Below are 13002 nucleotides of genomic sequence, written 5' to 3'. Positions count from 1 at the left end.
TGTTATTAATGAACATCAGGTACAATGAGTTTTTATAGTAAATATCAACTTTCATTGGACAGATTGGTTGATCCATTTCTATTTAGAAAAATGGACTCAATTCTGTAATATTTAATTTAAAAAAAAACTGCTGGGACAGATCCTGACGGGAAGACATCATTTTACTAGATCTTCTTCAAGAACGTAATTCTTAGTCATGTGGCTTTTGTTTGCAAATTTCTGTTTGTATTTGATTACTAACTAAATCCAAACAGACCCTGAAACTATGGGATTGTTTCAGTTATAATCACCCTACACCTTGCATCACTGCAGTCTGCTCAGCCCATACACTGAATTATGTCTATACTGGAAAATGCTCCGTCACTAACAAATATGTCAGTCAAACTGAGTAATCCACAAGAATGCTCAACGGTGGATACTGCATTTGCTATACAAGGAGATGACAGAACAATGAGTCATACTACCATTACACAGCTGTTTTTAACACTTGTTTATACGATGATAGCTGAGTGCCAAGATTTTCTTCTTCAGCCTGAGTCTGGATTTGTGAAAGAATGTTGCTGCACTTTATCAACAACCTTATCTGAACATTTAAAAGCCAGATAGGTTCACAATAGCAAGAAGATTCAGTGGTTTGCTTCAAGGGTAGCTTGTGTCCTGTTTTGCAACTAGCTCCATTTCCTTTTTAGAAAAAAAAAACTGATGGAGCCCATCCTATCTAATAATATTACACCAGTCTTTAAATCAAAAAGTGCTGCTGATTTATTGAAAATGTTGTCAAAATAATCAAAGTTCCTGTGGTCCAAGGAAATTTCTTATTTACTCAATTTTAATGATTGGTCAACCATTCCTTGTCCTCATCCAAATAGAAATGCTATCTAGTAAAAAGGTATTTGAATGTTTCATTCAAATAATATAAATATTTAATAAGAAACAAGTATTGCAACTGTTATTACTCTGCCAAGGAACACGGCAGAGTTATGTGACGATCGGCGTACGTTTGTTTGTCTGTCCTTGTGCAACATTACTCAAAAACTGATTTGTATAAGGTTTTCAGGGAAGGTCAGAAATGACACATCTGATTAGATTTTTGGCAGTGATGCGGCTTACAGTCTGGATCCACGGATTTGTTAAAGATTCCTGTATCACTGTGAGATAGTGACGCGACATCACTGTAACAATGATAATGAACCCTACGTCAGCTGCTTGCTGACGATCACATGATTGCGATCCTATAACAAATCAACCGCTGTGGACTTGTCGGGACTTCTCTGTCAGAAATCATACAACGACTGAGCAGCCTCGGCAGAGTACTGCTCTCTTTGAGTGCTTTTCTTGTTATCAGTTATTTTTGTGTGTAATGATGTTACTGGTCATGATTTTACCATTTTACACACAGTATTGCATTTATGTATATTTTTGTCTCATACAAAACAAGTAAGCTGGTTGTTAGGATAGTAAAACTTTACAACTGTGTACCTGCAAAACTTCTTTAGAAATCTAATTTAAAATATCCAAACCCACATTTGCATCCAGCCTGAGCTTAAAGTTTTCCGCAACAAAAATAGCTGGTGACAAAAACTGTGTTACATCATGTTTGTCTCCCAATTAAAGAATCTACGTACTGAGTTGTCAAATGTCACCTGCCTAAAGGTGTACATGCTCACGTACTGCTCTGCCAGGAAAAATTACTAAAAAGCAAACCGGGAGTGTCACAAATTTCGTTACAGAACATCTGGCATGTCATTCACTAATCATGACACTTCATTGCTGAACAAACAATCCAGAAGATGTCACCACAGCCTGTAAGCTGTGCTGCTCCACCAGTTAAACCACAACAAAGATATTCGATATCTCTGAAACTAGTGAAGTGTTCAATTGATCATCAGATTGTCAGATGAAGAGCTTAAATAACACAAGCAGATGACAGAATAAAGCAATAGGTCAGAGGTGAATACTATCTTAAGAAAATGTTTGTATTACAACTCATTAAACTGATACCAAAAATGCACAATCTTAGTACAAGGAATGATATACAGTCAGTTAATAACTTGCTTAGAGAGGTGTCAACAAAAATGTAAGACAAACTCTGTCACACTAATGCTGGGGAAAATGTATTATTTTTTATTTTTTTCTAAAAGTTAAATGAGACGCACTTATGTCTGTGTCAAGTATGGCACCTCTGCCTGCGAAAAAATACATTCATTTTCAACTAAACTGCATTCTCATATGTATTTTGTCAGAAATTTAATTAGATTTTGATACAAATGTATGTCAGCAGTAGGACTTTGATCTAAGAAGCCAGGGTTTCTGTCCTGTGTGGTAACATTATTCTTAGACTTGCTTTGCTTTCAGTTTTTACTCACTCTTTGGTTAGATTTAGGCACCAAAATTACACAGTTAAGCTTACGAAAATATCATGTTTTGTTTAACACTTTTACAGCAATGACTACATACAGACACTTACTTAAGTTTAGGCAACAAAGCTTTATGATTAGGTTTAGAAAGAAAAATGAATTTTGGTTAAAATATGACATTTTCACAATGTGTTTGAAGCTTCTCCCACACCATCCAGTATATCATAGGTTGTCTGTAAATAAAGTGAAGAGTAAATGTATAAAATTTAAATAAATGGCAGTTTTTTATTACATCACAACAAATGAATGCAGATTAGCTGCATTTAAATAAAACAATTTGGAGACAGTGCTGTGTATGGAAAGGGTGCCAGTTGGTAATTTACCTAGCTTAGCATAAGGAATGGAAGATCAGATCGTCTTACTCTGTCCAGCACACCAGCTATTAATCAAATAGTAAAAAAGCAGAAAAGTTTGGTAGAAAGTACTATCGCTTTTCAGCAATTTTAAAATCACAACCAAACTCCATACACCTCCCTCAATATCAGGATGGCAAAAGAAACATCAGGAACAGATATTTCAAAGACAAGCATAGATATTGCTGTCTGTGGAAAAATGTGTTTTTGTAATGTGATTGCACAATCCCTTACGTGTGGATAACTTGTGTGCGTGTGTGTGTGTTTTCTTGTGCTAAAACAAACAGAGATGTCCACCATTCACGCAGTAAATTCAGATCATGTCAGAGAGCAGCAGGACCGACTGTTGTAAACAGTTGTAAAACCAGACCACGACCTTTTTTCAGAATGAACCTGCAGGAAATAGGTCTGAGTGGCAACAACTGCAGTTCATCTCCCACAATGTATGTGGAGCAAATTTGTGTATACGCTGTGTAGTGTGTGTGAGGAGTCAACAAGCATGAGCGGTGAGCTGTAACGTACACTGCGTTACATTGGGAAACCTGAGAAATTTCCATCTCAGAGGGGTGGGAACCTTGAAAAGAGAGCGAGGGCTTCCCCTGAGCCGATAGGAAACTGATCAGTTGCTGCTGCAGTGGATCCTGTCGACACATCTGCCCGTCACCACCACTGGAACCACAACAATCACCTCTGATCTGTGAGTATACTGTACTGCTGAGTGTGTAATCCTGTGGTTATACACCGTCACATATACTGTATTTATATATGATGATGAATGTTTGAGTTTACATTAATAATACTATACTGAGTTTACATTACAAAGTATTGCACATTTATGTGTTCATGTTTCTAAAAAGTAGTAAAATATACAGTATTTATGAAATATGTTATTTATCGAAATGCTAATTAGTATTGCCTATGCTTGATGTATTATATTGTATAGCATTTATATGTATAATATATGTTACATACACACAGACATTTACATGTATATTCAAATGCATACATTTTGACATCATAGCAGAAACTACTTACAAAATTTTTTTTTGCACCACTACTTATATCTTCTGTTTCCAGCATAGACTGTATCTTAAGTTCATTTGCATTAATTTGAAATTTAACATGTATAAATGGTTCACGAGGTAACTGTACATTGTAGAAAACATTCAAGTATTTCTTTGAATACTTTTTTTCACATCATAGCAGAAACTACTTTCACTTCTAATATTTTTTTCATTCCTGGTTATAGTTTCTTTATAGAGCACAGACTGTATCTAGACTATATTTGCACAAGTGTGAGATCCATCTAACAATGCTAACTTAGTGAGGATGGAAAATATTGAAGTATTTCTGTGCATTATAAATGCAATCAGTCAAAAACTCCACATAATCCACCCATAAAAATAATTTCTACTCTCTTATATGTAAATATTCATAAATATTTTATCCTTAAAACTCAGTGTAACGTATACAGAACAATACTCGTTATCATTTTTACATCATCATTATATTGATACTTAAAAATATATTTTCCAATAATTATCTTTCACCAAAGGCTTGAGATTTTTCCCAAAATATTTTTTTAATGATAAAAATGTGTAAGTATATGCAAAGGCACTCCACAACCAGTGCACAGGAGTAAGGAACTAAAACTGGATTATCATCTCTCAATCTAATTGCACAGCAATAATAGCATATTATATGTGTATTGTTTGCTTGGCAAACAGTCAAACATGACAGAATGTGAGGAGTTTGACCAATAACAATGAGCTCATGTAGGATGCTTTTCAGCTTCAGTCGATACTATCCATGTTGCTTAAAGGTTTCCATTTATTCCTGGAAAACGGGAGTGCCATTCTTGTAATGGCACTCCCACTGGTTTTATGAATGGTACTGCCCTTTGATGACACAATGAAACAAAGACTTTATCGGGGGAAGCGATTAATCATTTGGGCATCTGTGGTTGTACTTGTGTGTAAGAAAGTGTTGACTGCTGTCAGCTGATTTCGCTAATGAGAGGTGGAAAAGCAGAAGTGAAAATCTGCTATTTTTCCATGAAAGTATCAATTTAAAACTGTGCACAAACTCAAGAGTTTACTTATGTAGCCTGACAGAGGCCAAGCTAAAAGAGGAATGAAATAGGATAATATAGAATAGTAATTAGATTGTATTACTGAATAAAATATATAGATTATAATAAAGTAATTTGTAATCAAATGAGCATCAGAAAAACGTATATATTATTAAACACTGCATGTATTTAAATAAATAGAACAGAATAAAATACATGTAAACATGTCATGGTCACAGCTAATCAAAAGAATAGAAGATGTTTTCAAACTGCGTCATGAATGACATTAAATGTAAATTCATGTAAAGGAGAAATAAAGTAAATATAGCTTCACTACAAAGACAACTGCTTTAACTTCTAAAATAATAAGTTGGTTTTGTGCATTGAGATTTTCAGAAACCACACACTAATTATTCACTAAACTCCACTATTCTGAAACTGCTTAAAGTTTCTTCAGAAAGCATATAGTTTTAATCTGAAATACTTAAAAGACAAATAGTATTTTTCAATTGTATTATTCTTTTTACTTGCTAATTCTTTGCTGACCTCTGATCTTAGTGACTTCTACCCTTTGAAGGTGATTCATCTCATGTGGTACTTTCAGTGGTTAATTTTGTCTCTGAGTGTGGAGGCGGGATGAAGGGGAGTGTCAGCACCATGATGACAAGTCTTGTGATGTCACACATTTTACAATCTACAAAAGAGCTTAAATTAAGGCTTAACATCATCAAAACTCTAAGCGGCTTGAAGATATAGTATTGGCAAAAATCGCAGCAGCAGACAGGACTTTCTTCAGTTTTCCTGTTAGTTTTTTTTGTTTTAATATGCAGAGAAGAGTGACATTTTGTCATCCTTATCATGATTTCTATTCCTTACTGTTAGTTAATAGTATTAAACTCAATACTAGGCCCATCAGTTGAGACACTGGATTTTTTTAAAATCTAGTTCATATTTTTGTGTCCCTGCAGATTTCCATCATGGTGTGCTTGGCATTGATGCTTGTTATGATGATCGTGGAATGTGTTTGTGGAAGACCCCGGTTACCTCCTCTGCCTATGAAAGGTGAGTATGCTGTACATTATGCTAAAAGTATTGTATATTACAACAAGATGCTGTAGAATAACAGAGGAATCTGGGAGAAGTAAAGAATGCCATGAAGTACAAGCTTTTCCTTCACCAAGTGTATTCTTGCTTATTATTGTGAATTTCAGCCATAATTCACCAATGAGTTTGAAAGGCATGCTATCTTATTTTTCAAAAGCAATCCCAAAAAAGCACAATATTTCTGTGAAAACAGTACTGAGAATGCAGTTTAGTTGTACTGCGATGGAAAAGCATGTTTTGTTTTTCGAAAAAAAAGCCAAAAAATACAAAATTAATCACAGCCAGAATCATCTGATTTTCACATTTCTGATGGTCCTTGAGCTAATTCTGGTACTGTTTCAAAAATTAACCAAAGCCAAGCTTAAAATCATCACATTCCATCAAAATCACTTTATTCTACACGTCTTGTTTAAAAATTTCTGAGCTCCTAAACACAACTAAAAAGCCATGACTGACTGAGCCAACAGGCATGTGACAAAACTTCTGTGACCTTTTATTTAAACTGTAGGCTGTATCTGCATATAGTAGAAGGAAAGCACGTATGGAAACAAAGTAGAGGGCTTGACAGAAAAATGAAATGTATGTGATTGATAAAATAAATACAGGATTGCTTTAAAATAGTTTACAGTTGAGCGAGTTGTCACCAAATTGTGGAAGATACATTCCACAAGGAGAAACGTCTTTTTAGAGCTAATGTGCAGAGTGGTGTGATAAACTAGAGGGTAAATAATGTAAACAGCAAAATATTAGTGGGCACTTGAAAATGTTGTGCTTTTTTAAAACCTTTTTTTAATAAAATGAATAATCAAAGAATTGCTTTGGCATAACTGTACAGACATTTTTTTCTTTGGTTTCTCTTCTTCTAGTCATGGTTGTGCTGTTTCCATAAAAGCACAGAAATTATTGAAATTAAAAATGAGCCCACAGTGAATAAAAATGTATCAGGAGCAAAACATGTCCAGAAACTGCTCCAGGCTCAGAAGGTTAAAGAATAAATCAATAGCAGCATTCAGGTGTGTGACCTCCTTTAAATGCTTGAAAGACTATTGCAGTGCTGTTGTGATGAGTTGCACGAATGGTTAACAAGCATTGTTGTCATCAACTTGAGTAAAAATACAACCTTTCCTCTACTTCCCTCCATCAAATTGCCAAACCCACAATAAAAACTGTGGGCCTAACAAAATATTAATACAATATACTGCAGTATCTGTAGTCATTTTTGGATTGTTGTGTCCCCTGCAGATGACTGTTACGTGGTTGATCCGGAAGTGGAGATATTCAGAGTGGAGGGCGAAGCTGTAATCCTCTACTTCCCAATGTTCATGAGAGTTCTTGAAGTACGCAACATTGCCCCCCCAACAGCCAAATATTTCATCAGTAAGGACAACGAGACAGCAGGCATGGAGTATCAGGGCGAGGGACGTGTCCAGCAGCGCAACAAAGAGCTGTGGTTCCTCCCAGCTCAGGCTTCAGACTCGGGAGAATATACCTGCACTTACAGGTAAAACTTGATTAAAAGTCGTCAAGTAAAATCTCCCACCAGCAAAGCCATTTTCTTTAAGCTCCACTGAACTTAATTTCTATATGGGAACAAGTGACGAGAAAATGTCTTTTCACTTCATCAATTTAGCAAACGTGCAGTAACGGTCTTTACGTTTTATCTCCTTATCTCAATTACTACGGAATGTAACCCAACAATTAAAAATTTTGTATTGTGTTTCACAATGTTTTTATAACTGCTTCTTGTTATGTTGAAGATTAGATAGTAATCAATGTGAAAATTTGACTCTTTTTATGTTGATTTACTTAGAAAATACATCAAGCAGCTCTTTTATGACCTACTGTCAATTTTCTAAATGTCGTCCTGCCGCCCTTCATGGAAATATTATGGACAGAGCTGATGACAAAACATTTCTGACACTAGCAGAGAGTGTGGTTTTATTTAAAGACACTCCTCAAGATTCAAGCATTGTAATTAAAGAATGGCTGTCACTCACAGCACCTTCTTGCTACCTTTGATTTTAACATTTCTATACTTATTTTATCTCTAGAAATGAAACCTACTGCATTACTGGGAGCATCATGCTACAAGTGTATGAATCCACTTCTGTTGACATGAAGAAACTGTCCTATCCAGTGTCAGTCACAGTGGGAGAAGAGTGGAAATTCACATGTCCTTCTCTAAATTACTTCAACAACACGGATGGACTAATAGAGTGGTATAAGGTGAGTTGAAAAAAACCCTTAAAGTACACCGAATGCTTATCGGCACTGATTACTGTGATTTTCAGAATGAAGTTTCTGTTCATTACTCTTCAAACCCTGCAATTATTTTACCTTTAATTTTGCTTAACCTGATTCTAAATTTAACTGTAAAGGCTCATGCCTTTCAACAACTCCCAGGCACAGTACTTTACTCACAAAAAACTTTTTTGGAAAAAAGTTTAGACCTTCACCAGGTAATACTGAGGGTCAAAGAACATGTCAGAGAGATAATGCCATTTCTGCCTTTTCTGATGGAGGTCTGAGGACGGAAATATTGTATTTCTAATAAAGTTTACTGCAAGTAGAGGAACAGTGTGCAGGAGTTATCTTTTCTCTAACTTGGTTCCAATGCAAATAAACATTAAGAATGTCCTAAAACGTACTTTTCTCTGTCAAAAGTGCAGCAATGGATGTATATTTTTTATTTCAACAATTCTTCATTTCTAGAAAATTTCTAATAGAGACAATAGACAACTGGTACTTCTTCAGACACCAGAAGGAGGAACCAAAGTAAACTCTGATGAATAAGAATAATACTATTAAAGTTGTTTTTTCTACTTACTACCAGCAGAGGTCTGCAGAAATCATACATTATATAATGGCTCATTAATGTGTTCTTTATCAAACCTCACCTTAATTTAGTAGCTTTCCATTGAATAAATCTCACATCTGCCTAAAACCTTGTATATCCCCATGTATCTAACCATTTGGAGTATTTGTATATAATACCCATCTCAGTTGATTTTGTATTCTTAAATGAAAATCACAAGATGAATAGGTGTTTTTTTTCCCTTTTTTCTTTTTAAATTGCAAGGTTCACTTATCTTGCTGAGGAGTCCTCAGGCTAATATCAACATTAACTCTTTAAGATGGTTAAGAACAGCACTGACAGTTCAGTTATACATAAGATGTGTACAGTCTGCAATTGCATTATGGTCCACGCAGAATAAATGCAAGACAGCTGTGGTTTGCCTTTAATGCAAGGTAATCTAACTATTTCAAAGCCACAACATGCCCATGTAATTTCTGTAACTTGAAACTTTTCCAACTACAAGATGCATTGGCGACAAAATGATCCCCTAAACCTCTTGCCAAATTGTGCAGACAAATGACGAATTAAAGCTATATGGTACAACAGCTACTATCAAGAACTCTGCTTTTTTAGTTCTGTATAATGGATTTTTGTTTAATTCATAATATAAAATCACATGAAATTCTATTCTGAGGACTCAATTAAGAGGAAAATGGCTCAATTCCCACTATAAAACATTTTTAAAAGCCCTGGATTTGTTTGTCAGTTTTAGGAATATAACATCTTCGGTACTTTGGTATTCATTGCATCCTCAGTCCTTGCTGTGGGAGCTCTTTGCTTCTTTTCCATGTGTAACATAGTACTTTGCTTCCTGACAGGACTCCAGCCCCACAGCTCTCCTGCCAGGCAGAGCAGGTTCCTTCCGTTGGGACAGAGGGGATCTAGTGATCCCTGCTGTGAGGCGATCCCATGGAGGTGTCTACACCTGCCAACTCAGAGTGCTCATCAACAACCAACCGTATAAAGTCAGCAGAGCCATCCAGCTAGAAGTGCAAGGTTGGTAGCACGTTTTTTTTTATGAACAGCTCCACTAAGGAGGGCAGGCTAAATCAGAGTTCTCATCTAAAACAAAGGTATAGCAAGGTGTATTTTGAGAGTATTGTGCATAACATTAGTACAGCAGAGCAGACTGGTTCTACACAGTCACAGAGTAGACCGGAAGGTTTTGCAGATAAGTGTAAATAAAGCAAGTGTTTCTGCTCCATTTAATGAATGTCAAATTAATGCTTTACTTTATCTTTTTATCTAGTGAAAACTCCATGCAAAAATTCTAACTGTGATAATACAAGGACAAATATTAAACAACAAAAGACATTAATTCACTGAAACTTTCATTTGTGTTCTTTACAACTCCATAATTCTTAGTGTGCCCTGACCCCTGCTGGTCAAACAGATGTATCGCACTGACTTAGCTGAGACACTGACCACACTGACTCGATGTCAGTCGACAAGAAACTTTAAACTTCATGAAACACTGTTGCCTGAAATTAATTATTTTTACTATTTCAAGAGCTGTTTATTTCAGTGTGTAAATTTGTGTCGACTAGGCCAAGACCCTGAAATCACCACCATGACCACTGTGCCAAACCTCTCTGAGACATCTGACACAAAGATAATCAGCAGCACCGACAGCACTGTTCACAGTAAGTTTTCTTTTGTTTCATGAAATCCAAAATTCTCTATAGAGACAAATAAAGCAGATACTACTAATGAAATTTTCTTCTTTATGTCTCAGGTCCTACAATATTGCCACCAGTGATTGTGTCACCGCTTAATGGAACCATATTTGAAAGTTCACATGGTGAGGGTCGCAAACAATCCTCTCATAGATATATTACTTCTACTGAATACAGGTTTAATTGAATTCTGCTCTGATTGAATTCAGGTTCAGGACTGGAGCTGTTCTGCGTGGTGTCTACTGAGTGTCCAATAGCTGAGTCGACTGTGATCACATGGCTGATAAATGGCCGATCAGTGGAGACATCGTACCTTGACAGAAGGGCTCTACAGGGAGGAAGAAGGTAGCCTAACTTCCAGTTTCTGTACTGGTTAGGGAAGTGAAGGAAAACTCAACTTCACCTTGAACCAACCTTAAGTTGCCCCACAACTGGCACTATAGAGCCCTCATGCCACTATTTGATACAGACTGGACTGAAAACTACATTCGAATTGAAAAGTTCACCAGTTCGCAAATGTAATTTAGGATATTTTGCAATATGTAAAGTTTTTGCTTTCTCATTGACGTTTCTGACATTTTTCAGACTTTCTAAGATGCATGCTGTCATTTTTCATTTGTTCCACTGTAAAGACTCCACATTAACTTTTAACTCAAATATTCAAAACATTGTCAGAAGTGATATAACCCGTTCACTTGCTGTCACTGTTGACACATGTTGGATTGTGCCTACTATGTTTTTGATGGTGTCCTTGATGGCTAAGATTGTCTTTATGTTTCCAGGGTAACTAGGATGTCCAAAGGCTGCCAGATTGAGATGAGGCTACTCATTACAATGATAACCGAAGAAGATGTGAAGACGGAGCTTAAGTGCATCACACAGAACATGGGAGGGAGACAGGAAGTTGTTGCCCGGCTTCAATTAGAGGGTAAGAGAACTCTGACCAAACACTTTTGCCACTGTTAATATCAAGAATATAAGACTTCCTTAAAATCATATTATACAAATCTGTTTTTTTTCCCACACCATAGAAAATCTTATTCTATGTCAAAACAATAATTTACTTTATTCTTTTTCTTCACAGACTCTACGTTCACGTGGGTGGTTGTAGCAGCAGTGGCGGTGTCCTGCTTCCTGACAGTGGTTTCTATTTTCCTTTATGTCCTCTTCAAACCTAAAAAGAATCAGAAAATGGATTATTTTCTGGCTCGGCAGAACAGCAGCTACAGCTGTTAATGGAAACACTCCTTCCGCAAACAAAGACCTCCTATAATGTGCTTTCTGTTACATCAAATTAGTCTATCATGCATTGTGTGTATATGAGTCCACACAGTGGTACCACAATATGGCAATATCGTAGAAAAGAAGAAATAAAGCAGCACTTGAATGTATTCGGATTATTTATACAGTTGCAGCAGTTTTCATGCATATGTTTTGTACTGTAGTGGCAGAAATACCTTGCCTGACTGTGACACAGAATTACTGACACACCAAAAAACTCCAACTCAGATATATATTCGAAGGCCGCTTTATTAAGTACGCCTGTAAAATACAATTCAACAGCTCTGCTAAAAATTCTAGAATGTTTAGTTTTGATCAACGGAACTGATTAAAGTATGTTTATGTGTTATTATGTGTCAGTTAATAGTCTTACCTTATATATCTATCAATGGTGTCAGCAGAATATTAGCAAACACCTCTCAGGGCAGTCCAGTTAAATTTGTTTAGTAAGCATAAATAAATGAAGAGTGTTGATCAAAACACTAGACATTATTAGTTTTTATACTTTGTAAAGGTGAAAGTTTTTTACAGAAAGCATGCCTGTATTGGACTGTATCAGATATTAATGGAGTATGTAATAAAATGGTCATTGAGCGCATATATAGATATAAATATAGATGCCAATATAGATATAGATACAGATATAGATGTAGATATGTGTGTGTATTTTTCAAAATGCATAAATGTTCTCAGGGAAGCATTTTGTATGGTAGAAAAGCGTTAAAACATCATTTTACAAATCTTCATGTCTACACATTTAAATGGCAAATGTGGCTATTCTGAAAGAAACTGGCTTAAGAAAATATTCAAAGTGTTGATGTGTACGTTCAATTGAATGCAGTGTTTGACATAAATGCTGTGATACTGATAAAAATATACAAAAAATAATAAAGTGTTATATTATTTCTCTATTACATGAATTGAATGATTTTAAATGGTATAACTGTTCCTGTGACTATTCTCAAGTTTAAAAATAAATAAGATCTTTTACCATTACCTTTACTGTGTTATGTAGCTTTTTGTGCATGTCAAAGGTTGAGGTTTGGCCCTCAAACAAAGAATGAGCAGCTTCCTCCCCTTAAGCATGTGAACATATTTTAACATAAATATATTAGTCCAAATATAATGTGACACTGCATTAAGGAAATCCTCCTTTTAGTATTTTTAAAAAGCACTATGACTACAGCATGGTAGCTAGCAAAAACAAACGGAACATCTTTAAATTGTACCAAATTGTACAAAT

The 13002-nt window shown here is 35.6% G+C and overlaps 1 protein-coding gene across 1 annotated transcript; it reads left to right on the top strand.

Annotated features, from left to right (window-relative positions):
- The first annotated feature begins 3388 nt into the window (after positions 1 to 3388).
- Positions 3389 to 12673, top strand: LOC110964087 (interleukin-1 receptor type 2). Its single transcript, XM_022212697.2, has 10 exons — positions 3389 to 3467; positions 5810 to 5903; positions 7188 to 7446; positions 7997 to 8171; positions 9621 to 9798; positions 10350 to 10445; positions 10538 to 10603; positions 10688 to 10823; positions 11261 to 11406; positions 11563 to 12673. Exons 2-10 carry the CDS (start codon positions 5819 to 5821, stop codon positions 11712 to 11714), a joined length of 1293 nt encoding a protein of 430 aa, XP_022068389.2. The 5' UTR covers positions 3389 to 3467; positions 5810 to 5818; the 3' UTR covers positions 11715 to 12673.
- The last annotated feature ends 329 nt before the right edge of the window (positions 12674 to 13002 follow it).

The sequence above is a fragment of the Acanthochromis polyacanthus genome, chromosome 14 (genome assembly GCF_021347895.1).
Source record: "Acanthochromis polyacanthus isolate Apoly-LR-REF ecotype Palm Island chromosome 14, KAUST_Apoly_ChrSc, whole genome shotgun sequence".
NCBI lineage: Eukaryota > Metazoa > Chordata > Actinopteri > Pomacentridae > Acanthochromis > Acanthochromis polyacanthus.
This window is presented reverse-complemented; position numbering and strand designations above follow the sequence as displayed.

Excerpts from the sequence above, each read along its gene's own strand:
- LOC110964087 (XM_022212697.2), top strand. The coding sequence starts at position 5,819 with ATGGTGTGCTTGGCATTGATGCTTGTTATGATGATCGTGGAATGTGTT. Across the intron at positions 7,447-7,996 it reads GAATATACCTGCACTTACAG|AAATGAAACCTACTGCATTA; the intron begins GTAAAACTTGAT and ends TTTTATCTCTAG. Across the intron at positions 10,604-10,687 it reads CATATTTGAAAGTTCACATG|GTTCAGGACTGGAGCTGTTC; the intron begins GTGAGGGTCGCA and ends GATTGAATTCAG.